The 27,802-nt window shown below is 39.6% G+C and overlaps 1 protein-coding gene across 1 annotated transcript in view; it reads right to left on the bottom strand.

The window, feature by feature from the left end:
* Positions 1 to 27,802, bottom strand: part of TANC2 (tetratricopeptide repeat, ankyrin repeat and coiled-coil containing 2) — a 323,861-nt gene that overhangs the window by 50,619 nt on the left and 245,440 nt on the right. The window contains exons 10-12 of the mRNA XM_007456751.1: positions 24,421 to 24,652; positions 15,436 to 15,602; positions 11,365 to 11,972 (exon numbers count right to left, since the gene is read on the bottom strand). Coding sequence (XP_007456813.1) covers positions 11,365 to 11,972; positions 15,436 to 15,602; positions 24,421 to 24,652 — 1,007 coding nt within the window. The remainder of the gene's footprint in view (positions 1 to 11,364; positions 11,973 to 15,435; positions 15,603 to 24,420; positions 24,653 to 27,802) is intronic.

Here is a 27,802-nt window from a genome sequence, read left to right as displayed (position 1 = left end):
AAAAATGACTGGGGATGGATGTCATTCACTGTTAGTCACTGCAGGAAAACTTGGTAGTGTAACATCAGGCAGAGAGTGGGGATAAGGACAGAGCTAACCAGTCCCTAAGAAATAAGGAAAAACTTAAACTAACAGGAGGAATATGAACCTCTCATGTAAATCAGAGGTTTTCAGGAGGATATAAACCTTACATTCAAGATATATCTGCTTTTTTTTAGGAGAGAATCAATCACATATCAGAGTTAAAGATTCTTCCCCCCAGAACTGTCTCCTCTCCCCTCTCCTGACAAAAGGCAGGGAAGGGCGTATCCAGAATAACAGAGGGTAGATCCAACCTCCATTCCATCTGTAGGCATCAGCAGCCCCTCGATAAGGATTACGGGAGACAAGTGATACTCACCCTTGGACAACTATAGGTTATAAGACAGTGAGGAACTGCCCTTACCTGATGCCCCTGTACCACAAGAGTTCAGAACTATGGAATCTTTTCAGACAAAATCTCTTTCTAAGGCAAGACTACCCTCTAGGGCATCCCTACCCTCTGCCCATTTACCGGTTTGGAAGTTTCATAACAGTTGTTATACATAAAATATACAATGGTACTATGTTTTTCTAATAGATTTTCACTTAGCACACAAGGGAGATAGTTAATCTTAAAGTTTCTATTTGTAGTACTGAAACACACTAACAAATGGACTCAAATATTTCCAGCATGCACGTTTTCTCCATTGTTCTAGCCAGAGTCACTAATGTGTAGTCACATAGATTTCATCAGCTCTGGTGATGACAAACTTGATATACAACACTTTAGTGTTTCAGAGAAATAACACTTAATTTAAGTGTTCTGATATTCTTCTATGTGGCGCTCAGATGTGATAAAGTGGTACAGGGACAGCCAGCTGGCAAGGAACTGCTTACAACCTAAAGCCTATCCTAGCTATCTTATAATGTGGGCTGAAATAATATGTGCTCCTGTGGAATGTCTTTATATTACAGAGGTACTTGTGGGGAATTATTTAGGGAGACCTAGTGAGATTAGAATTATGGGGCAGAGAAGGACATCTGTCTGCAAAAGGTCTGTGCTCCCATCCACAGTCGAGAGTTGTTGGGAAGCAGTTACTTTGCCCGGGACCTTGCGTTCACATTCAAGTGGGGTCACTTGACAGTTCTGGCTAATGGAATACAGGCAGAAATTATATTCATTACTTCAGACCTAACCCGGAAAAATCTTCTCCTTTGATTTCCATGACCTTACTTTCTCTTGTTTCTCTAATATTACTCCTGTAAATTATTATTTGGCTCACCATTTTCTTCTAGCATTTAAATACATCTACTCTGATATGAACCTATTTATGAAACAGAAATAGACTCACAGACATAGAGAACAGACTTGTGGTTGCCAAGGGGGAGGGGGTTGAGGGATGGATGGAGTGGGAGGCTGGGGTTCGCAGATGTAAACTATTATGTATAGAATGGATGAACAATAAGGTATTACTGTTATAGCACAGGAAACTATATTCAATATCCTATGATAGGGCTTCCCTGGTGGCCCAGTGGTTGAGAGTCCCCCTGCCGATGCAGGGGACACGGGTTCGTGCCCCAGTCCGGGAGGATCCCACATGCTGCGGAGCGGCTGGGCCCGTGAGCCATGGCCGCTGAGCCTGCGCGTCTGGAGCCTGTGCTCCGCAATGGGAGAGGCCACAACAGTGAGGGGCCTGCGTTCCGCAAAAAAAAAAATATCCTACGATAAACCATAATGTAAAAGAATACAAAAAAAAAGAATGCGTGTGTGAGCGTGTGTGTGTGTGTGTGTGTGTGTGTGTGTGTGTGTGTGTATATATATATATATATATATAAATCACTTTGCTGTACAGCAGAAACTAACACAACATTGTAAAACAAATATATATCAATAAAAAAATATACCTATTCTGTTTTTATGCTTCCAAACTTCCTGCTTTATACTCTTAACCTGGGTGATCTTGTTAAGTTCTATGGCTTCCACTGTCAGTTATTTGCTGATAACTCCGCAGTCCATAACCTCATGCCTTCAACTTTCTCTTTTCCTGTTTTCCAAGGTCACATTTCTACATATATTTGTTCATCTTCCCTTGGAGGCAATTCATTATAAACATGCCAAAAATAGGATGTCACCTCTCCCCATAAGCCTGTTCTTCCTCCTGCCTTTGTTCATGCTAAAACCCTTCCTCCTTTCAGAATGTTCTACGCTGGTCAGTAGCTTCACTATTTTCCATCATTCAAGATAAGTTCTGAAGTCATTTTTGATCCCTCCACCCTTACCTCCCATACACACAAGAGAAGACCAAGTGCTTCTGAGTATCTCCAAAATGTCTACCTTGCCCTCTGTTCTCACATTACAGGCCTTAGTGTTTCTCACCTAGACTACTGCTCTAAACCTCATAACTAGTATCCTGACCTGCAGTCTCTCCTCTTCTTCAACCCATCTTCTAGATGCTACTTGTCAGAGCTATTTTGCACATTATCAGAGTTATCTGATCATTGTCTCCTCCTTCTCACAAAATTATAGACTCCCCGGTATCTACAGAATAAACTGTAAAGTCTTAAACCTGGCATTCAAGACTTTGTTCCTAGTGACACTTGCTATCATTCTCTCTGACCATATGTCTTATTTTCTAATTATGGCTTCTCACAATTCCCCAAGGGCACTTCACGTCTTCACACTTGTTTTTGTCCCTGCCATTATGTTTTCTAGCCTGCTTACAGTGTTCTCCTGTGCCAATGCTGCTAAACGGAATCCACTCATCCTTCAAGGCTGAACTTGACTGTCAAGTACTTACTCTGCAAAGTATTTTCTCTTTGTCTAGGTCCCTATGGTACTCAGTACTATGGCACTGTCATTGGCTGCTATGTGTCTGGTGTTCCTCTAGCAGGTCATGGCTCTAGTGTGGGGGTGTCTTAGTCACCTAAGTTTCTCTAGTACCTAGCAGAGTCCTTGGTGTAGAGTAAAAGTTCAACAAATGTTTCATGAATGAATAAATGCCACGCAGATGCGTTCGTGGAAAAGCAACACAAGGACTTCCAGACCCACTGTCTAATGCACTACCCAATTCAACCCTGAATTGGCAGGCATCTCTGTTGCCACGGATCAACTGTGAAATGAGTGTGACCATGACTCAAATACTGACCATACACTGACAATCCTGATCTTTTTCATCTCTCATCTTAAAAATCCTGCCTGCAGTTAAACTTTGGTGGTTGCTGCCTTATAGTCTGCTTGTTGCAAATGACACCCACATCTTTACAAAAATGCTCGCCTCTATCTTCAGCTTTTCAGTTAGTAACTGCTTTGGCATGTTCTTTTCGTGGCTTTCTCATGCAACCGGAATACAAAATACATTTCTAGTCAGCTTGTCTTACTGTTTCATATTCAACGCAGAGATGGAAGCGCTAACGATAAGGAGACTCTAAGTAAAGCGTGCCCAAGATGTACCTTTGTAGAAATGGGTGGAACAGCATAATTTCTTTTTAAACATAGAACTTGCATAGAAATTTGCTGCTTTCTCCCGCTATGCCTCACAGTTTCCTCCTGTGCTTCTGTTCTGTTAATGCATCACCAGCCCTAAGAAAACGGACGCTGTCTGCCTCTGCTGTGCCAGTGAAGCCTTTAGGCAGTTGGCAGGGCTTCACGAGGCAGCAGAGCTGTGACGCCACAGAACTGCCACAGTTTGGAACGCCAACAACAGGCACAGGTAGATGGATCACTTCTTCCTCCTCCACGTTCCTCAGCTCTTCCTTTGTACCTCCAGCACAGCACTTGGCCTTAAATTATAGCTGGTTATAAATATGTCTGTTAAAACCGCTATCCTGGGCTTCCCTGGTGGCGCAGTGGTTGAGAGTCCGCCTGCCGATGCAGGGGACACGGGTTCGTGCCCCGGTCTGGGAAGTTCCCACATGCCGCGGAGCGGCTGGGCCCGTGAGCCATGGCCGCTGAGCCTGCGCGTCCGGAGTCTGTGCTCCGCAATGGGAGAGGCCACAGCAGTGAGAGGCCCGCATACAGCAAAAAAAAAAAACAAAAAAACCGCTATCCTGTAAGTCGTGGTAGACAGATCTATCTTACTTGTATTTGTATCCGCTGCAGTGCTTAACACAGAGCCTTGAATATGTTACCTAACAAATGTTCACTGGGTGTGTGCCGAAATGCATGCCTTCACTTTGTACTGACATGCAGGAGCAGAACAAACGAAACTACTTAACTGTGGGAAGAGTTTCTCAAATACTTCCAGTTGCAAGCTTAAAGTTAGTACCACTTACCACTTCTTTGTTCACTCATTAATTCATTATTTAACAAAATATTTGCTGAGTGCTGACTGTGTGCCAGCCACTCTATTAATCATTAGGAAGACCAAGGTGAGCGTGATAGGAAGGTTCCCATCCTCATGGAGCTCACTTACACTCTAGATGGGAAAGTGGACAATAAACAAGTATTCACAGACAATACATTAATAAAAGACTAGGAAGTAAAAAGGTTGCTATGTTAAAGCCAGGAAGGACTTTCTTAGATAAGGTGACACGTGGAAGTCTTAGGAGGTGGCCATTAGGCTGAGACCTGAAGGAGTGAGGGATCTTGCCATGTGACGAGGGCAAGTGAGCTCCGGATGGAGCAAACTATTAAGTGCAAAGAGCCAGGGGTGGAAAAGAGCTTAGCAAGTTCTAGGAACTGGTAGATGACCATTTATGACCAGAAAATTGTGAATAAGAGGGAGAACAAATGAACTTAATTAGAGAGGGTAGGCAGAAGTTATCTTTGTAATACAGGGCTTTGAAGGATCTGGCTTTGATTTTATTCTAATCACAACAAGAAGCCATTGCAGGATTTTCAGGAGGAGGTTACATAGGGTGTGGTCAGTAGAGGTGGAAATAAGTGGATACTTACAAGTAAAATTTGGGTGGTAGAACCAAGTGGGTATGCTGATGGCTATAGTGAATACATGGCTCACAGCTGTGGGTTCTTATGGTTGAGTGAATAGAAGGCTATTAGTGTTGATTTTACCAAATGTGGAGAATCAGCTGCTTTTGAAAGTCTAGAGACAGCCGAGTAAGTTGCTCCGCTCACAAAAAAAGAAAATGTGCTGTCATATCCCACTAAGCTGGCAGTAACTCCTTCTGATTGCTCTGCCATGAATCTTGGTTTGACAGTCTAGGAAAGCCTGTGGGATTCCCATCTTTTCATTCAGCCAGCGTTGCTTCAGAGACTCATTAACAGGACAAATTAGTCTCTATTTCCTAGGCTACTTTCAGTACCAGAAATTTCCCTTAAAATTTCCCTGCTCTTTTTTTTTTTTTTTTTTTTTGCAGTACGTGGGCCTCTCACTGTTGTGGCCTCTCCCGTTGCGGAGCACAGCCTCCGGACGCGCAGGCTCAGCGGCCATGGCTCGCGGGCTCAGCCGCTCCGCAGCATGTGGGATCTTCCCGGACCAGGGCACGAACATTGTGTCCCCTGCATCGGCAGGCGGGCTCTCAACCACCGTGCCACCAGGGAAGCCCTCCCTGCTCTACTTCTTATGTGAAGTTGCTTTAACCCGTATTTGCTACACCTTAAAAAAAGCAATATATATATAAAATTTAAATATATAAAGCAATATTATGTTTGTAGCAAAATCAAATATAGGCGAGTACAGGTCCCTTCTGTGTTTTTGTTAGCTGACTCTTCTGCATGCCTGCCAAGTCATAAAATGATGCTCTCTCTCCATCTTATAAGCAGTATATTTATTAACTTAGCAAACTTCACATGAGTTTTTATGACAGTAAAAATAAGTAGTTCTCAGTTCTAAAAAGGTGTGGAGAAGAAGTCTGATTACCAGCTTTCCCCAAACTTAATTTTGGACTTGGAAAAGGAAAAAAAATATGTTACCGCTGTCCATCTTGGAAGACATGAGAGTTTTAACAATGGGGACAATTTACCTATTTGACTGATAGATGTGGGTTCCATGATTTATGCTGAGAGAAACAAATTTGTAAAGTTTAAGGACATTATGCCTGGGGAAACTGGACATATTCCCAGATATATATTAGATTTCATGTAATATCTCCCCTGCATTATATTACAAAACCATGACCCTGGTTCACTAGAATAATAGATATTCCATTATTATTTTGAGTCTCAAATTTATTCTTGATGCCAATAGGGAGTTAGAAAATGGTTTAGATAATAAGCACAAAATATTTATGGCAAATTAGACAAATCCCCCCAATTATTATAGATTAGTGAAATTTCTCCATGAAAATCACATATCGAAATCATCACACCAGAAGACTGACTTCCCCTTAGTGGTAGAAAAGAATTAGAAGTGAAGCAGATCTGGACCCAGAACAGAGATTAGAGAGCTAATATTTCTAGGCAGGTAAGGTCATCTACTAAGGGACATGTACTAGCAAAAGGTGTTTGGTACACCTCTCCTCTCTCTGCATTAACTCTTCCAAACCTCCTAAAGGCTGACTTAGTTCCAGAAGCCTTTTTTTTTCTTCACATGATCTATCACTTTGCTGAATTCTTTCCTAATGCTTTTAGAAAGCAGAATCCATCTGCCAGTTCAAGGGGTTGTTGTGGGAGCCTGCAATGGCTGAGGAGCAGTAACCTCAAGTTCGTGCTTCAGTGAGGGTAAGGCTAAGTGTCGTCCTGCCTGGAGGCTCCTGTTTGGATTAAAAAAACAAATAGAGCCTCCCTGGTGGCGCAGTGGTTGAGAGTCCGCCTGCGGATGCAGGGGACACGGGTTCGTGCCCTGGTCCGGGAGGATCCCACACGCCGCGGAGCGGCTGGGCCCGTGAGCCATGGCCGCAGAGCCTGCGTGTCCGGAGCCTGTGCTCCGCAACGGGAGAGGCCACAGCAGTGAGAGGCCTGCGTACCGCAAAACAAAAACAAAACAAAAACAAATAAAACCACCACAACCCTGCAACTCACCATTTTGTGGTCATTTCAGACTTATGTATTCTTTAAGAAGCCAGGCTGTACAAGCTCCTGACACAGAATTCGTTTTCCTTTATAGGGAGAATTATAGCCTCTTTTTTTTTCCCTTTGACAAACTGCTTCTACTCTGACACTCTGCTTTGTGACATGGATTTTGGAGCGCCCCGTCCCCAATGTTTATTTTGCTAACACGGCCAAAATAATTAAGAAGAATCTTAAAGAACATTTATTGTAAGATATCAACTCTGGCCACCAGGAATCGAGTAAGTACTCAACTGTCCCCACAGGTACAGTTAGGACTTGCGTAGCCTTTTCCCTTTTCCACCCACTATAAATTTGCTTCTCTTAGTTTGAGGAAATCAGGCCAGCTCACATTAGGCTTCCAAATCAAACCTCATTAGGTTCTACAGCTTAAGACTCATTAAAGTTTACAATAGGCTTCCTGCGTTTTATTCAAACAGTTAAAAATAAGGCAGCTGAGTCTTTGAATCTCTATGTCAAAATCTTACATGTATATACACATCAAAATGTTGATTTGAGAGCTGTTCTTAGGGAAGGGGAGGCTAATACCATGAAAACAGACATAACAGGAAAGAAACAGGAAAAAAAAGAGTGGGGATTCATTCAGGGCTAGCCTAAAGCTATGTAGAAATATTAGGCAGTAATTGGACAGCACCACAAGGCTGGTGGCCCCAACTGTCTACTCTATCAGTCTCACATTTCAACTATCAAAGTCATTAATAGGTTGGATTATAAAGGCTGGTGACTTCTCTTAAATGCCTTACTTAAAATACGCAAGTTGCGTTTAATGTTTTCTACTTCCCTGTTATGAGCATAACAACAGAGATTAGTTTATTAGATTAGTGAGTTAATCTGACAGCTCAGTGGCCGAGGGAATAACATATAAGAAAGATTAGTTTCAGAGTATGACAGAATATGACAGTGATGAATAGTGGGAAATAGAAGGCAGAATAAGGTGGTGAGGTCTAAGGCTTATGAGTGCTTCAAGGGGCAAACTTTTATCTAGAATGTAAATCTAAAATCTTAGAAGTTTTGATGTTAATAAAAGATTTTGCAGTGATACTTTGCTTACAGTTTGATAAACACCAACATGCATATATATACAAATACCAAGCCAAGAAAAGGTATCTATAACTCATTTCTTTCTGTGACAGACGTGTATGCAACCTTAGGTCACTCTTTCTGGGATGTCAATTGTCTGCCCTGATTCTGGGACAACAGGAAGTCTGATATTTAAAATAAGGAAAACTCTATCTCAGCTGCTGCACTGACCTCCAGCTCTGCTTTTTCCTCTTTCTAGCGCCATCCTCAGATTACCTACTCTCTTCACTTAGCAGAAGTACCTCCCTGGGTGGCCTATTTCTGATGAAGGTCAACTACTTTTTGGCTTCAGTAGAATATTCTCATCTGTGTCTAATTCCCTAATAAGGTCAATAAGTTCAGGGTTGAAGACGTGAGTGTTGAAAGCCCAGGAAAACGGACTAGAAGAGATGTTCTGTAGCTTCTGAAAGTTCTCCTTACACAGAGTTATGCATGTCAGGCACTGGCCTACATAATGTGACTTCAGAGGCACTGAGTTAGTCTTCCCTGGTCTACTGAACCACATTAGATGTTCTAGAGAGAAGCTGGAGATAAAGTGGAGAACAGAGTGGGAAACAATGTACAGGAAATAGAGGCTGAAGCCATAATGGCAAACCCTGCCTGGAGAAAGTCCTGCTAATCAGACTCGCCTACAATGGAAAGCAATTACAGCCAGTTTCTTTGAAAGGCTAGCCTGGTCTTTGCCAGTGACATTAAATTCTTAGTGAATTTCCATCTCATTGACCCAGGGGGCCTCAAGCTCTGAGATCAATACCTTAGTAACAAAGCTGGTGCCAGACAGTGCTGGGAAGAAGGCTGAATTCCAACTGAGATGAAACGTGTAAGAAAGCTTTTTTGATAATGCCTGGTCCTGTTTACTCTCTGCCATTAAGTGATATACGATGATCCCTCAGCAGCCCTGAGTGTTATTCAATCACCAGGGAACAGACTACACAGCATTTGAAGTTAGAAGTGTTTGCTCTCCTTGTCCCAGTGCATCAGCCTCTTGCCAAAATGATTCTAGTTAATAAACAATGTTGAGAAGGTAAGCCTGTAAAGCCATGATATGGCTGCATAAATACCATCTTTTTCCCTTTGAAAGCCTGAGGGTTTTATCTGTTGTAAGGATACTGTTAATTCAGCGTTTGTCTGGCTCCCTTGGACCTCAGTTCTCAATCCTCTGAGACGTTCCAGGATAAGAGAGCAGATCAGCCAGCAAAGTTCCTCTGGAAACTGATTTCAGTGTTTATTAGGCAATTCTAGATTGGTCTCTTTTTCTTAACTATGTCATTGCCAACTCTGTGTACTAACGTCAGCAGCAGTACTGGTGGGATTTACAATAAAATCCTCTTGGGAATGGCATACAACTCATAGAAGAGACTCAGACCCAGGGTTTTTAAAAAAAATCTTGTGTCCCCAGATGCGGATAGCAGAAGACTCCTGCTCCCTATCCAATTAGCCATAGGATTTAGTTAAGGTACACCTGAAAGGTCTGTTACTGCAAAGAGAGGGGAGGACAAGGAACATCCCCTGACCACTTTCTCTGTACTCTGTGCTAGTCTAGGCATTACACTACATGACCTCAATTCTCAACAGCTCTAGGAATTATTATTCCTTTTATGTAGATGAGAAAACTGTCTCAGAAACATTATGTAATTTTCCAAAGGCCACAGTTCCTAGAAGAGGTAGGATTTATTAAGCAGGTCATCTGACTCTAACGTTTATGTTCTTTCCACTACAGCATGTTTCTTTAAAAAGTTTCACTCTTAGGGAAGACAGCACAGAATCTACTGCCAGGCTTAATATCGTCATCAGAATCTGGAACTGATTTTCTAATGAGTCAGCATGAAGTAGGCCGAGCAGCATGCCCACAAACACAGGTGTCTCTAACAGGACCTGGTGAAGAACATGCCTTGCGAGTAATAATAAAATCCCAGCACGGTCAGAGACGGTCAGCCTCTCTGATGACTCACAGCGGATGGCACAGGCAAACCTGGCCTATCTTCTTTTTGAGCCATAATAAGCTCTGCGTCTGTCAGCTATGTTCTTGGTATCTTCTTTGTTTCCAGGAAATCAGGACTATACCTGCTTTTGAAAACATCAACTTTATTAAAGGAATAATTCTTTCAAAAAGGAGTGTGAAGGAGTAGAAAGCACACCTCACTAGGATGGTAGATATCTAGGTTCTACCCAAGAGAATGGGAAACAGTTTCATATTGAGTCTGGTTTGTTGAGCTGAGAAAGATTAAGCCAGGGTCAAGCTCATCAGGAAAGAGTGCTGGGGTAAATCAGTGACGTCGGCCACGGGTGCAGGATAGGGGAGTGGTGGTACACACAGCACATTTGCCATTCTTCTTTTAACTCCTCTTCCTTTCTCCCACCTGTTAACCTTATGGCTTTTCACAAGTGATTCAGCATTTTAAGGCCTTTATAGTAAAATAGGGATAATGACACTTTATCTAAAGGTAAGAGTGGCTAAATCAGCTGATCTCAAGTCTTTTTCAGCTATAAGGTGTAAGATTCCATTTTCCACTGTAAATCTTAGCATCAGCTGGGCTCTAATGGGGTCAGTCATTGGTGACTTTAACAATGGCATGGCTTTTAAAAGGGCACTCACAATTTTAAAACAATTCTGCTCTAAGTCAAAGAGGTGAACAATGTATCAATTCTTTCTGAAGAATACTGAGGAAGTCTGTTAAATGGTTAAATTAATTACCGCCTGGGATCTGCCCTGGTGGTGCCATGGTTAAGAATTCGCCTGCCAAAGCAGGAGACACGGGTTCAAGCCCTGGTCCAGGAAGATCCCACATGCTGCAGACCAACTAAGCCCGTGCGCCACAACTACTGAGCCTGTACTCTAGAGCCTGCAAGTCACAACTACTGAGCCCGTGCTCCGCAACAAGAGAAGCCACCGCAATGAGAAGCCTGCTCACCACAACGAAGAGTAGCCCCTACTCGCCGCAACTAGAGAAAGCCCGCATGCAGCAACAAAGACCCAATGCAGCCAAAAATAAATTAATTAATTAAAAAAAATTAATTATAGCCTGTGAACCCTAGTGGAATCAGAGAAAGTTGTTTAAAAAAATACAGGAATGTAAGGAGCATTCTAAACATCTATGCAGATTTTGAGTCTTAAAGAAATAATATTGTGAGAAAATAAACTTCATTACAGCCTTGTCTTAAGAAGAAACAGAGATGATGCTTCCTTCATGTGAAATGTTCAATGAAGAACACTTCTCACTGTTTTCAATACCCATGCTCCATGCAATAAATACAAAATAGGCTCACAAATTGCTTATTACAGATCTATGGCTTACCTGGGATCACAGAGAAATTTGGTTTTCTCTCCTTCTTCTCTCCAGATAAGCCATTCTCGAAAAGAAGGATGTACAAACATACGAGTCATGTCTCTGCGCTTGATTAGGAACATGGAGAGGTTCTCCATTCTCTGCTGAAAATCCTCCCATTCTAGCGTGCCTTCAATGCTGCCAGCATTGATGGCTTGGAAGATATGTTCATCAGTCAGTGGGTGGAGAGAGGCCACTGCCACATTCAGGAGAGGCATCACCCGGTCAAAGGAAGACTGGGTTGGGAACTTCATATTGCACTGGAGTAAGTAAACCTCAGAGAGCGAAACAGGAACTACTTTGTAGCTAGAGCTCTTTAACACTAGATAGCCTTTCTCTATGAGGTCAAATGTGAGTTTCAGGTATAGATAGGACCCTTGACTGAGTGTCTTGAGATGAGAACTGAGTTTGCCAAATGTAGTATTGTCCATTTTGCCATTAAGTGAAATGTTATTCTGGATCTCTGAGCTGCTGTGTATCCGGTGCAGGATGTAAGCCTGCAGGTCCTGGTCTATGGCTTCATTCTCTTCTAGTCGATCCAAAAAAATCCTATGGAAAGGCAGCAGCTTGGTAATTTCCTAAAACAGATGGAGAGAGAGAGAGAGAGAGAGAGAGAAAGACCTTCAGTTTCCCCTAACTCTTGTGATAAGCTACGAGGTCCACAAATTTATTCTGAACTTCTGAGTGGTCAAAGAAAAGAGGGAAATACGATCGAGTATTAGTGTCCATAGATTAAGACATATTAGTGGAACAGGAGGGACACTTTTCCTAATATTGAGACTTAAAATAACTTTTATGGGTCTTCATAAAGGGCACTTTAGGAGTGATTTAATGGTCAATATCCTAAATAACACTCACTCCTAAAATAGAAAAGAGAATGCCATATAACTTTTGTTGTAATTTTTCTCAATGTAAACCATAGCATAATGTCAAAGTACAACTCACTAAGATAAATGTAAAAGGATTTAAAGAATGTCATATAAAAATGTGACCTTCTATCCCGCCTGATAAAATGACTTTATTTTAATGTAGGTTTTTTGGAGATGCCTTAGCCCAAAGGAACACTTCTAATAGTGGGAAGCTTGGCACCTTGGTGATCTGCTTGGAAACTATATTGGGGGAAGGTGACAGGGCTTTGTGGTGACTCTCATGCTCCGGAATCCATCTTTTCTTATCTGCTTATAGACTTTGCTCCTGTAAGTATCTATTCCCTCTCCTGCATTAATTTCCTCTTCTCTTCTCTTTCTGTCTTGTCTCCACACAGACATGTAACTCCATATTCCTCCCTCCAACTACTATCTCTCTGTTCCCATGTTTAGCAAAACCTAACAGAAAAGTTTTCTCTACTTACTGTATTTCATTCCTCCCTTCCCATTCTCTCCTCCATTTGTTGCAATCAGGCTTCAATCCTGTCACTTCACTGGAATGGTCCTTGTCAAGATGATCAACAATCTTCATCTTGCCAAATCCAATAACCAAGTTTCATTTCTCTTCCTCCTCAACCTCTCAGCAGTATCTGACACAGGTGAACACATCTTTCTTCTCGAGTCCCCTCCTGCAGCTTTTGCTTCCACAGCATGCTCCCCTTATCTTCCTCTTAGCACACTGGCTACTCCTACCCAGCCTTTCTGGCTGGCTCCTCTCTCATTTCTCAGTCCACCCAGGGCTCACGTCTCCATTCTATCCTCTTATCTGGCCACCCTCACTCCCTAGAATAGTCGGGTCCCATGGTTCTAAATATCATCTATACATGGATGATGTCAAATTTCATATTTCCAGCTTAGTAATTTCTTCTGAGCTCTCATCTTATATCTCTGTCTACTCAACAATGACACTTGGATGTTTCATAGACAAACTTAATGTGTGATCAAATCAGAACTACTAAAATTTCCCCCCACCACAAAACCTCCACATGTCAATAAATGGTATTACCACTGACCCTACCACCAAATCGTAGGAACTATCTATGATCCTTCTCTTTTCCTCAAACCAGCATCTACCCAGTTGCTCACCAAAACCCCACAATTCATCCTTGAGTCTTCTCTCTTGCTCATTCCCACAATCAACCCATCATCAAGTCGTTTTGATTCTTCTTCAAAATATACTCCAAATATGACCACTTCAGAGGGTCTCCACTGTTCCCACTCTAGTCTAAGCCACCATCACCTTTCACCTGTACTTCTGCTTCCATTCTTGATCCCCTACATATTATTATCTACACAGCCAGCAGCCAAAGAAAGTAAATCAGATGTTATCACTTTACAAGGCTCCTTGGAGAGGCCTTTCCTATCTGCCCTATCTAAAATATCTGTCATCCTCATTTATCCCTTTACTCTGTTATATTTGTTTTCATAGCACTAACACTACCTAAATTTTTAATATATGTTCATTTTTTACTTTATCATTTGTGTTCCTCACTAGAATACAAGCTTTATGAAGGCAGGGATATTGTCTGTCTTGTTCACCATCGTATCCTCAGCTCTTAGAAAGAGCCTTTTATACTTGAAGTATGTAAAAAATGTTTGTGGAAATAATGAATGATCAATTATGAGGGTTCATTTTTAAAGACCTAGGAATTGTTTCATTGTCAGCTAAATAATTTTTAAAAGTTATTGGTTGAAGTGAATGAAGTATCTGGGAAGTTACTGCAGGTCTTGATCTATGAAGACATTGACATTTGGACTTTGAGTGTATAGTTCTTTTCCTGTTCTTTGGCACAGCTGAAAAATTAAAGTCACATGGTCTACCAAGTCATACTTAAAACGTCTTTTGAGATTGCACACGGCATTATATAAAAATATAAACGAAGAAAAAACCAAAAACAAACAAACAAAAATTATAGAAACGAAGATATCTCCTAAGTACGTACTTAGTAAAACTAGTCAGAGATTGTGTTCCTGGAAGTTTCTTTTATTCATCTTTCATCTTTAACAAGCTACTGACCAATAATGGCGGATTACATAATTTTTAGTTGTAAAGATGCATTTACGTTGATTCATTCACATTCCTCAAATTACTTTGAGATTTTAATAACAAACATCTGCAAGTTGGTGGTCAGGATCAGAAGTACAGTCTCTGATCAAAGAAGGCAGATTGACCTAAATTGGTCAATCTATAGGAAAAATACTAAATGCCTGGGAGAGGGGAAAAAGAGGGCACCGAGACTATTTTCTGTATATTAACAACTGTTTTAAGGGAGTTGCATCAAAATAGTGGGATGGGTGTATAATATGTAAAATTTTAATGTTCTTTAAAAGAGGCTATGGTTAGGGGGAAAAAGGTTGAGAAACCCTGTTTCAAACCAAGTGTGAATATGTAAAGAATGGAAAATACCAACTCAGCTATACTGTGAATGGTAGAGAAGGTGGAGTCATTTATCCTTAGCCCATATGTCTTTCACAGGCGCAGTTCCAACATTCCTAGTCATTCTTCTAGGCCATAAACTGAGTGATCAGTGAGTGAGCAGGGAAGGTAATTAAAAAAAACTCTTATCTCCCAGTTGCAGTAAATTTAATATAAAGCCTCAATATTGCCAATATTTCTCAGAAAAAAGAAATATATAGAAGAAAGTCCATCTTCATGCTATAGAAAGTTGAGAAACAGAAGGAAGAACTAGAAAATCTGACTCTACACTGTATATTGAACTGGATTTTGCTTGGCATTAAATGATAAAAAACATAAACCAAAAGTCAAACAGTGAATTAGAGTGTTACAGCATCTATTTGCTTTGCTATACTCACGAAAAAGTCTAGAAAAGTGGACTTTCTTTTCGTGCTTTTTTGAGGGACACTTTATCAAAACTTACCCAGAGCAATGGAAATGGAAATTTGAACTAAGAGAGTAGTATACAGAGAATGCTCTCTCTAGATTATATCTCTTACTCTCAAAATATGCTCGTTGGGAATTACTCTTGCTAGCACTCTAGGACATGGTAGAGATTTAGAAAAGCTCATCACTAAGGGTACAAGGACCTAGAACTTTTTCAGTTTAAGCACTCTCCAAGGGAAATAATTTATGGTCCAAAAGCAAACAAACACATACCTGTAAACTGGTCCTAACTGTTACAATTAGTTTGAGCCAGGAAGGAAATTTTCCAATCATTTTACTCAGAAATGATACAATTGTATCCCCATAATCCGGTTTGTGAAATTCTGCTTCATTTAATCCATCAATTAAGATGATGAAATCTTCATCTGGGATTTTTCTCTCTGAGATAGAAAGAAACAAATTACTTAATAATTACCAAGTGGGTAAGTGAGTTCTTTCTGGGTCTTTGATCAGGTATCTCCTTGGAAGAAAATATTAGAAAAGGTCTGTTGTGTATTTAGTGAATGCTAAGGGTACGTAATTTATTATAAAGACGTAGAATAATTCATTTAGTGAGTTCATTTTGCTTTTCACCAGGTATGAATGTGTTTGTCACATAAATAATATATAAAGCATATGTATCATCATCATTTCCCCCATGTTATCAGTTTTGAGACAGCCTGAGCAATGCATTTATGAGAATTTGCACATGTAAATTAATTTTTCTCTCATACCTGAAAAAGCTGGAAAGAATGTTTTTCTCCCCCTCAGCCCCCCGAATCTGACAGCATTAAAGAGAACAGTATCACATGTTCTTTGGGGAATTTCCAATAAAAAAGGTTTAATTTGGAGTCCACAGCAGTATATAAGACTATATGTGAATACGTAGTAGGAAGGAAGGGATGGAGGAACAGAGAAAAGGAATCCCAACCAACAGACAGATCTACACTAGGCAGGCTGGATTCCAAGATCTTACAGAACCAGCAGCTTCCTAGACTATACCTAAAGCAGCTTCAAGGAGACCAGACCCTTACGTGATCTTTCCAGGGGAGCAGGAGCCATGTAGGAAAGACAAATATCTTTTGTTTTCCTTTCCCGCCTGGAGTCTATACTATCCTAAATTGACAAAATCAGTTTATCGTTAGGGCTAGGCTGCAGAAGACTTGGTAAGATTTCAGGTTTCCACTCCCATTAAATGCTTACTGATTCTTAAACAATACTGAACAATTAGAGATTTAAAAAATCCCCTGGCTGAATGAATATTTCAGTATAAATGAATTGCAAATAACAAGTAAAAGTTCCTAGTTGGTAGGACCTTACAGGTTCTGAAGAGAGGAAAGCAGGGGAAGAGAGAAACAAGTCACTGGATGCCTGAAACAGGAAATAGGTTATATCTGAGGAGGAAAAAGAAAGTGAAGCTGGGGACAGAAGGAAAACTCTGAGGAACTCTGTACCACATTGGCTCTTTCAGCTTTTGAAAGAGTCAAGACTAATCAAAACTCTACATATTTCTGTTTCACATTTGAAATGCAGATTTTTTGCATGATTAATAAATCTTTACATTTCCCCTCTAAAGTACAAGCTTTACATAAAGGAATTTAATTTCAATAGCCTAAGTACTATAAATTAGTTCTCAAATTATAAAGAGTTTTAACTATTACTTTCATCTGGTGACTTTCAGAAGAGAAATGAACTATGGATTTCAGCTCTCTAACTGTTAACAATGATTATTAATGAAATGGCATTCTAGATGATGTAGGGCTAAGAAAACACATTACTTCTTTAGAGAGTCCAAAGAATTCCGGAAGAGAGGAGTTGCTTGGAACTAACTGGGATTTACCCACACAAATGGGGGCTCTTAAGTTCTTGATTTTGAGGACCTTGGCTCCCTTTAGCATACTTGTGTCTTTAATTCCCATAGAGGAATTTTCTAATTGATTCTGCTTGGTGATATACTAGAGCTATCCTTTGTTACTGAGTAGAAACTTAAAGTATGGTGCAAAACGTTGACTCTCATTTTTTAAAGAAAAATATATAATTTGAAATCTAGCTCCTGAATCGAAATTGAAAGTGTTTTCAACTGAACTTTCCTGGAAAGAAAACTCCAGCTACCTTTAAAAAATTCCCTATTTTAAGAACTACTGTGATAAAATTTATATATAATTAATACAATTAATTGTGAAGATCTTAACTGTACACTTTGGTGAGTTTGGACAAACATGTATACTCATGTAACTAACATCCTGATCAAAGTAGAGAACATCTCCATCATTCCAGAGAGTTCCCTGAGGTTCCTTCCCAGTTCTCAATAGGCAACCACTGTTCTGATTCATATCACCATAGACTATACTTGCTTCTTATGCTTGATACAATGTTTCTGAGATTCATTTATGTAGTTGAGGGTATTATTAGTTTCTTCCTTTTTACTACTAAGAAGAATATTGAGAATTTAATACTAAGATTTCATTTAATATCCATCGAATGAATATACAATTTGTTTATGTTTCCATAAACATAAACAATTATTTGTTTCCAGTTTTTAACTGCTATGAATAAAGTCAATATAAACATTTTTGTATGAGTCTTTTTGTAGACATATGTTTTCATTTCTTTTGGGTAAATACATAGGGATAGAATTGCTTGGTCATAAGGCAGATTTATCTTTAACTTTATAAGGAACTGCCAAATAGTTTTCCAAAGTAGTTGTACCATTTTAAACTCCCACCAGCAACGTGTGAGGGTTCCAGCTGCCTACCATCCTCACCGACATTTGATGTTCAACTTTAAAAATGTTAACCACTGTAGTGGGAGTAAAGTGGTGTCTCGTTGTGATTTTAATTGGCATTTCCCTGACGACTAACGATGGCAAACACCTTTCTATGTGCTGGCAGCCTATTTGAATATCTTCTTATGTGAAGCATCTACATTTTTTGTCCATTTAAAAATTGGATTATGTATCTTTTCAGCAATGATTTACAGAAATTCTTTAGATACTATGGATACAAGTGCTTTGTCACACACGTACACAGAGTGAATTATTTTCTCCCCTTTTGTGATTTGCTTTTCCTTTTTTTAGTGTATCTTATGTTGAGCAGACATTTAACATTTTGATGAAGTCCAATTTATTAATTTTTTCCTACATGGTTAATGATTTTTAGGACCTAAGAAATCTTTACCTACCCCAAGGTTGTGAAGATATTCTAAGTTTTTTCTATTAGCTTTAGAGATTTAGCTTTTATATTTTAGACCATGATCTATCTTGAATTTATTTTTGTGCACCTATGGTGTGAGATAAGGATTAAGATTCATTTTTTCTCCATACATGTATCCAGTTGTTGTAGCATCATTTGATGACAAAAATTCTCTTTTCCAAATTATCTTGGCATCTTTGAGGAAGGTCAGCTGACTCCATATGTGTGGATTTCCTTTTAGATTTTCCATTCTGTTCCACTGATCCATTTATCTATCCTTGTGGGAATACCACCCTGTCAGTGGACTGCTAGAGCCAGCTCAAGCTGGTTCATGGGAGCTGACTGCTAAATTTCTTATGGACAAATCAGGCCCCCACCCCTGGACTGATTGTTAAACATTTACTAACATATTACTGCCTGTCATGATTTCTGTAGCTTTATATTAAATCTTGAAACCAGGTACTGTTGGTCTTCCAGTACTGTTGGTCTTCCAATTTTTTTCTTTTTTAAGATTGTTTTGGCTATTCACAGTCCTTTGAATTTCTGAAAGCTGTCAATTAAAAAAAAAAAGATCCTGCTGGGATTTTGATTGGGATTATGTTGAATCTACAGACCAGTTTGGGGAAAAACTCCAATCTACAAACACGGCATATCTCTTCCATTTACTAAGTTCTTTAATTTCACTCTGCATGTTTTGTAGCTCTCACTGTGGACGTCTTACACATCTTTTGTTAAATTTATTCTAAGCATTTTGATTCTATAGAAAACGGTATTTGTTCCAGTTATCTACTGCTGCATCAAACAGCTAAGAGTTACTCAAATGGCTGGGAAATGGAATCATCTGCAACAAAAACTCACATGTTTGGTGTCAGGGCCAGAATGACTTGATGACTAGAACAGTCAACTGGAACACTAACATACGGCTGCTCCATGTGGTTTGTACTTCCTCACAGCAGGGTAAACTCAAAGTAGTCAGTCTTTTGACATGGCAATGCATACCCCCAAAAGCAAGTGTTTCAGTGAACAAGATGGAAGCAGCATGACCATATATGACCTAGCCTCAGATATCACATAGCATCATTTTGTAGTATTTTATTGGTTGAAGCAGCCACAAGTCTGCTAAGATACAAGGGAAGGAGACACAGACCCTAACTCTGGATGGGAGGAATGTCAAAGCCACTTTTTAAAACTGCCACACTACTTTTTAAATTTCAGTTTTCAGTTGTTTGCTGCTAGTATATAAATACAACAGATACTGCATATTAACCATATAGACTGTAGCTCCACCTATGTTAATTCTCGTAGGCTTTTTTTTTTCTTTTGTAGATTCCTTAGACTGTTCTAGGTAAACAATCACATCTGCAAATAAAGACAGTTTTACTTCTTCCTTTCCAATCTTTATACTATTTGCTTGTTTGTTTTCTTATTGTGCTAGCTTGGACCACACATGGAATGTTGAACGTTAAGTCGCCTTGCTCCTGATAGTAGGAGAAATGTATTTAATATTTCATTGTTACCTGCATATCCTTTATGAGACTAAGTTTTCTTCTATTCTTAGTTTGCAGAAAGTTTTTATTGTTAATTGTAATATTTTGTTAAATGTTTTTCTGCATTTGTTGAGATTATAGATATATACTTATATAAAGACATATAGATTTTCTCATTTATTCTGTTAATATTATGAATTACAGTGATTAACTTTCAAATGTTAAACTAACATTGCATTCCTGGTCAAGTAAAACTAATCATTTTGCTATTAGTGTGTTTCAGGATTTTGCTATTATGGTTATGAGGAATACATGTCTGTAATTTTCTTTTCTTATAAAGTTCTTATCATATGTTGGTTTCAGCATTAATGCTTCTCTAATAAAACAAACTAAGAAATGTTCTCTTTTCCTTTATTTTCTGAAAACATTTGTGTAAGATTCATATTATTTCTTCTTGAAATGTTGGATACAATTCATTAGTAAAACCACCTGAGCCTGGAGTTTTCTTTTAACTTAAAAATTAAATACATAAGAGCTAGTCAGATTTTCTCTTTCCTCTTGAGTCACTTTTGGTAAGTTGTGTTTTTTATAGAATTTGCCCAATTTAAGTTGTTGAATTTATTGTTATATAGTTGTTCATAATAATCCCTTATTTTTCTTTTAATGTCTGTAGGAACTGTAGTGCTAGCTCCTCTTTCATGCCTGATGTGTTTTCCTCTCATTTTCTTGATCAGTCTTCCTAGGGGTTTATTCATTTTAATTATTAATTTTTTTCTATTTCACTGACTGCTGCTCTTGCTTTTTATTATTTCCTTCTTTCTGCTACCTCTGGTTTTATTTTCCTCATTTTTTTCTAGTTTATTAAGTCATAAACTTAACGACTGATTTTATGTATTACTCAGTTTGAAATATTCTATAATTCGCTTTGTGATTTCTTCTTTCTCTAATGGGTTGTTTAGAAGTGCACTGCTAAATTCCTAAATATTTGGGGATTTTATGTGTATTGATTTCTAATTTAATTACATTATCTCAGAGAACATTTTCTGTTAAGATTTTAATTTCTTGAAAATTTCAGACTGATTTTATGGTCCAGAATAAGGTCCATATGCACTTGAAAAGAATGTATATTGTGCAGGTATTGGGTAGTGTTCTATAAATGTCAGTTGGATCAAATTGGTTGACAGTGTTGTTAAAATCTTCTATATATTTACTAATTTTTGTCTACTTGTTCTAACAGTTACTGAGAGAGAGGTGTTAAAATTTCCAACTATGATTGAGTATTTGTCTATTTAGCTCTTTGGTTCTATCAGTTTTTGATTCATGTATTTTGAACCTCCATTATTAGGTTCATACACATTTAGGATTACTTTATCTTCTGATAAATTGGTCCTTTTATGTTTATCAAATGCCCCTCTGATAATACTCCTTGTCTTGAAGTCTACTCTGCCTCACATTAATAGACCCACTCCAGCCTTCTTATGCTCCATGTTTATAGAGTATATATTTTTCTATCCTTTCACTTTCAATCTGTGTCTTTAAATAACCTCTCCTGCAGACAGCATATGGTTGGGTCTTGTTTTTAATCTAGTCTGACAGTTTCTGCCTTTTGATAGAAATATTTGGTCAGTTTAAATTTAATGTAATTATTGATATGGTTGATTTTAATCTCTCATCTTGTTGTTCTATACTAAAAAAATTACTCTGTTCTTTCTTTCCAGGCTTCTTTTGGATTAATCAAACAATTTTTAGTATTTCATTAATTTTATAAATTGTGTTTCCAGTTATTGCTCATGATGGTGATTTTGTTTTAAGGGTAAGAACATGGGAATTTGACAGAATAATTAAATTCACTCAGAACAACATTTACCAATGGGGATATCTAAATCTGGTTATGGAGACCTAATTGAGAAGCAAATATATCTAGTAGCAAAATGAAAAAACACATGAATTACGGTTGAGAATCCAGAGCTGAGTCTGCATGCATTTGGATATTCTCCTTGAATTAGCCTTAAGATGTAGATCCTTGTATCACTGACTTTCCTTCAAGGTACCCCTACATGTGAACAATTTCTACGTTCACTTATTTGTTCAAAATTTATTTCCTGAAATGCCTACTATGTCCAAGGTGAGGTAATCACTATGAAGGATAAAAGTTGAATAAGAAAAGGTTCCTGGGCCTCCCTGGTGGTGCAGTGGTTGAGAGTCCGCCTGCCGATGCAGGGGATACGGGTTCGTGCCCCGGTCCGGGAGGATCCCACATGCCGCGGAGCGGCTGGGCCCGTGAGCCATGGCCGCTGAGCTTGCGCGTCCGGCAACGGGAAAGGCTACGACAGTGAGAGGCCCACATATGGCAAAAAAAAAAAAAAAAAAAAAAAAAGAAAAGGTTCCTAACTTCAAAAGCATGCAATTTAGTCAAAGGAATAAGTACAGAAATAACTAATTCTTATAAAGCACAAAGTATAATATCTGACATATAATAAATGTTCAATAAATGTTAGTAATAAAAATTTAAGTTCTTATTATACATACAGCAATGTATGAAGTACCATAGGTGAGATATAACAAAGAAAAACCTATTGTCAATTTGGAAGGATACTGTAACTTACTGGAGGGGGCAGGTGGATCAGCAGGTATTTCATGAATGAGGTGGTATTTAAGGTGGTCCTTGAAAGATGGGTAGGATTCTGACACGTAGAGATGTGAGGAGAAGGTATATCAAGAAAAGGAAACAATGAACAAATGTATGAAGGCAGGAAAATGGAGGGGAGTATTTAAGGATTAGTGGATACTTTGGTTTACATGTAAACACAGGGTTCATAAGGGTAAAAGTAGATAATAAGGCTGGAAAGTCGGTTGGATCCAGGCCATTAAGTACCTTAAATGATAGGTCAAGGAGCTGGAAGTCAATTCAGTGAGGTAATAGGGAAGCACTGGAGGTTTCTGAACAGGGAAATTTAGTGATAAGAGCAATGCTTTAGGAAGCTTTATCTGGAAGCAGTACATAAAGTCTAGAAGACTGGAGAGACTGGGCAGAGACTACCCACCAGGTATGCCATTAATGGGTTAGAGGTGTGCCTAAAAATGAATCCCTTCAGCCCTCAGGGCTTTGGGGGATTTGTGCAGCTGTAGCCTCAGAGCCAGCCATGTCCAGCCATGTCCAGCCACGAGGAGGCATGATTTTTTTATCCCAATGTGCTACACAAATTTTAATAATTTTCCAAGTGTGTTATGATGTGAAAGAAGCACTAGACCAGAAAACCAGAGAAGACCAGGAAGGGTAGCAACACAGATGTGATTATCATGGGCAGCTGAGCAGCCTTCAGGGTAACAGTGGCAGGAATGACTTTGGGACTAACAGATGTGAGAGACATCAGGAGGGCAGAATTAACAGAATTTAAAGATTGACTGAATGCAGAGAAATTCCAATGTTTAAAAAAGTCTAGGGTATGGGCTTCCCTGGTGGCGCAGTGGTGGAGAGTCCGCCTGCCGATGCTGGGGACACGGGTTCGCGCCCCGGTCCGGGAGGATCACACATGCCGTGGAGTGGCTGGGCCTGTGAGCCATGGCCGCTGAGTCTGCGCGTCCGGAGCCTGTGCTCCGCAGCGGGAGAGGCCACAACAGTGAGAGGCCCGCGTACCGCCAAAAAAAAAAAAAAAAAAAAAAAGTCTAGGGTATGGTAAAGCTAATAGGTAGGTAGTAGAAGTATAGATAGAGTTCATCAGCATTGAGAAGAGAAACTCTGATATCCAAGTAATTGGCATGGAAGTTCACATAACTGAAGATAGAGGCCGGAAGAATGTAAATTCTCATAAGTATCTCCAAAATGCTCAAGTATATAAGTCTCTCAGGAATAAACAGGATTGCTCAGCAATCTCATGCTTACTCAGGTCCTTTTCTTCGGCTTCCAGCACTGACAGAACATTAGGAAGGGGGTGAGGCAGAGAGACGGGTGAAGGGGGAGATGGTTACATTTAGGTCACAGCCAACACTTGAGCTACAGAGTTAAAACGGAGGAAAGGCATGAGGCGTGAGAGGGAGATGGATCCCATTTCATTTTCCCCCACTTCTTAAAAATATCGTAATACCTTTTCGTGGACAATTAAGTAATTTTTAGCATATACACAGTTATGCAACTCTACATGCCATTTCATTTTACCTGACTGTGGAGTAATAAAAAAAATAGCAAATATAAAAACTGAGGATATTTCTAACCATAGAAACTCCACGGCACTGGGTTGGAATCATGGCTTTACTCATTTATTTGAACTCCACGGAAGGACTGGTAGCTCTACTACCTTTAGTTCAAGAGAAATGCATTATATTGGGAAATAAGAATGAGAATTTTTACAAAGAAAGGAGGAAGTAGCAATTCCTGGAGGAATTTTTATTTTTTCAGGTAAAACCTTTTATTTGTTAACTGTATCCTGTAGGAACATTTAGTTTTCGCAATGTGATAAAAATAATCATTTTTATAGCATGACCCCAGGTGAACTTGGGCTTCAGAGCCTCCACCTTCTACCTGCTTTGCACCTCATCTGTACCTTTGTGGAGATTCTCCAGGGGCTCCAGCACTCCCCTCCGGAAGGAGGCCATGGGATCTTGAACACAGGACCGAAGGCTCAGCATGCTCTGTAGGTGAGGCTCCCGGAGAAGCTGCTCCCGATAGGCCGCCAGCTGGGGGGAGCGGCAGAGCAGAGCAGCAACATTGTGGACGAATTCCGGCACCAGGCAGGTGTAGGCATTATCTGCTTGGCAATAGTGATAGGCAACCACCTAAAAAAGAAAGATGAGAACACAGACAGGTTTATCAGTAGCAAGAGCAACAGTCATGGCTACTGTACAATCATCCTCTAACAGTCTTCTGTCTCCCCACTGCTCAACTTCTTCAAGTAAAAATAAAAGCTGCTAAGCTTTAAAACTGCCTGATTTATCTAAGATCAGAAATTTCACCCAATATTTCTCTTGTATAGGTATGGTATCATAATTCATAATTAAAATGTATAAATACAAATTGAGTTTTCCCTCTGGATTACAAGAAATAGGAAGCAGGCCTGAGAATAAAGATTTATATTAATCTCTATAATATTTATTCAGCATAGAGTAGTAGAGGAAAGAGTCTGATATTGTAACAAAGCATTAGGGATAAAACAACCAGAGAAATACCATATGTTAGACTCAACAAACATATGCTCCTAAGGCATATTGTAAAAATTATTAAAAAATTATAATTTCATTATAAACAGTCTTATAAAAAATAAAATGACTCAGACTTAAGAATTATCACTAAGTATTTCCTGAGCACCCAGAGACAGAATCAGAATTAGATAACCAGAAGCAGAAAAGGAGTGAGATTTTTGTCAGATGCAGGTGTTAAATTCAAAGAACTTAGAAAATGTATGCATCTTAATACCATTCACGGTCTGGCCTGTCAGGCTGGAACCTGCAATTTTAAGCTCTGTTTTTTTTTTGCGGTACGCGAGCCTCTCACTGTTGCGGCCTCTCCCGTTGCGGAGCACAGGCTCCAGACGCGCAGGCTCAGCGGCCATGGCTCACGGGCCCAGCCGCTCCGCGGCATGTGGGATCCTCCTGGACCGGGGCACGAACCTGCGTCCCCTGCATCGGCAGGCGGACTCTCAACCACTGCGCCACCAGGGAAGCCCTGTTTTCTTTTTTTTGTTTGTTTGAATTTGCACAGGGTTCACTCTATACCTTCTGGTTGTTCCCGCTGCCTCAAGGGCAAGTGCAGAGGGTGATTTTCATCTAGACCACTCTGTTGGCTCAGTACTACCTACAAAAGTGATGGGATTGTGTAGATAACAAGAAACTGCAGGGGAGATTCAGCCTGAATGTATGGAAAGCATTGACATGGTGCTCAGAACATACAAGCGCACAGTAATGTTAGCCAATGCCGCCACCACCATCATCATTGCCTTCCTTCTTCTCCTCTTCCATCACATCATCTCCATCAACATCATGGTCATCATCAAGGTTCTGTATATACCCTCTCCTTTTCAGCTACTGGCTTTGTACCTACAGGCATTTGAAATTTGCCCTAGGAGCTTGCATAGACATACCACTGGGATCCCAGCTCCTCAATCATCTCTCAGAAAACAGAGTCATCCACGAAAGTGTTCTGCTTTGAAATGACTCTTAATCTAGCTCTTTAACCAATGCTGGGGTTTCCCTGGTGGTGCAGTGGTTAGGAGTCCGCCTGCCAATGCAGGGGACACTGGTTCAAGCCCTGGTCTGCGAAGATCCCACATGCTGGGGAGCAACTAAGCTCGTGCACCACAACTACTGAACCTGTGATCTAGAGCCCATGAACTGCAACTACTGAGCCCGTGTGCCACAATTACTGAAGCCCATGTGCCTAGAGCCCATTCTCTGCAACAAGAGAAGCCACCACAGGGAGAAGCCCGTGCACCACACTGAAGAGTAGCCCCAGCTCGCCGCAACTAGAGAAAGCCCATGTGCAGGAACAAAGACCCAACGCAGCCAAAAATAAATAAGTAAATAAATAAATTAAAACAAAAACCCAAATGCTGGAAATGTCACTTTTTAAAAAACACCTGAAATTGTTCTCATTAAGAAAACTGAACAATACAGGAAATGTTACCACACATGTAAAGCTGAGGATAGGAAATTGCTTGTGAGTGAAGCAATGATGTCTGAGCACAGTGTGGAACTGGCAATGAGGAGGTGTACTTAGAAATCTCCACTCCTTTCTGTAGACAGATTGATTACAGCTTTATTACTGACCTTAAGCACAACATAAGGAACCCAAAGAGAAAACTTGGCAGCAATCCATCTGTGCTCTCAATGAACAGTGAATGTCAATGGTTATGCCCACAAGGACACAAATCTCCACTTTATAAAAAGCAAACAGCAAACCTCTGAATCAATATGAACTTTCATCATATTTTACCTCAATTGACTTCACATGTCAAGGCAAAGCACAGCTGAGCAAATCAGCTGTAACTTACCCTTTACCTAAAGTAACGGGATAGGAGTTTGAAGATAAAAATTCTAAAATTTAGGAAGAGGGTTCTTTTACCGATTTCATTAAAAATCATCTGCGCTCTTGGCTGTATGAGGTTTTATCTAACAAAGATCATTGCTAAAGTTGCCCCTTCTGTGGCTGCCTTTTGTTCTTTTAATTTAAAAAATTTTTAGGCATTCTAAATATAAAATCTCGATTCCTCTGAAGAATTCAGGCAGAAAGACCATTCAACATATTCATGAAATTTGTAGATTGACTCAGAACCCATCATCTACTAGACATTTCAAAGCAGCTACATAGTATGTAAATGTACACACAATCTGTCAAAAACACTTGGTACTTCCCCTTAAATTGTCTATTGACATTATCTACAACTTTTCCTACATATACAAATAGGAAACAAGTCTGGGAATGCAGTTTTTTCCTGCATTCTCTCATTGTTCTAGTGTTCAGTGATGGATAATAGATCACTCCCTACAGCTCTGAGGAAGTCATCACAGCCACCCATACTCAGTCACTATTATTACAACTTCTTGGAAATGGTTCAGAATTAGTCCACCCTCAATAAATCAGCAGGTAAAACCTTTCTGCTTGGTGAACTCTTGTCTCTCACAATGACTTGTTGAAATTTCATTTTCAGCTATGTTTTTCTTATGTTATTAATTTTTTTCCATCTCACATTTTCCTTATGTTAAATCTCTATACTTTTGATTAAAACAATTCTATCCAAAATATATCTAATATGACCAAAACTGTAGTAATTCTTTGAAGAGGACAGTAACTTTTAGATTACTGCTGTGAGGGAGGAAAAAAAAGGCCAGGTTTGTAGACTATACAGACCAAAAAAAAAAAAAAAAAGACTGGGGGTCAGTATCACCTTGGGTAAAAAAAGGTTTTTTTTTAAAGCTATACACAAAAAAAGA

Source organism: Lipotes vexillifer, unplaced genomic scaffold (assembly GCF_000442215.2).
Source record: "Lipotes vexillifer unplaced genomic scaffold, Lipotes_vexillifer_v1.1 scaffold299, whole genome shotgun sequence".
NCBI classification, from domain to species: Eukaryota; Metazoa; Chordata; class Mammalia; order Artiodactyla; family Lipotidae; genus Lipotes; species Lipotes vexillifer.
Note: the sequence above shows the minus strand (reverse complement) of the source record. Positions and strands in the feature narration are given on the sequence as shown.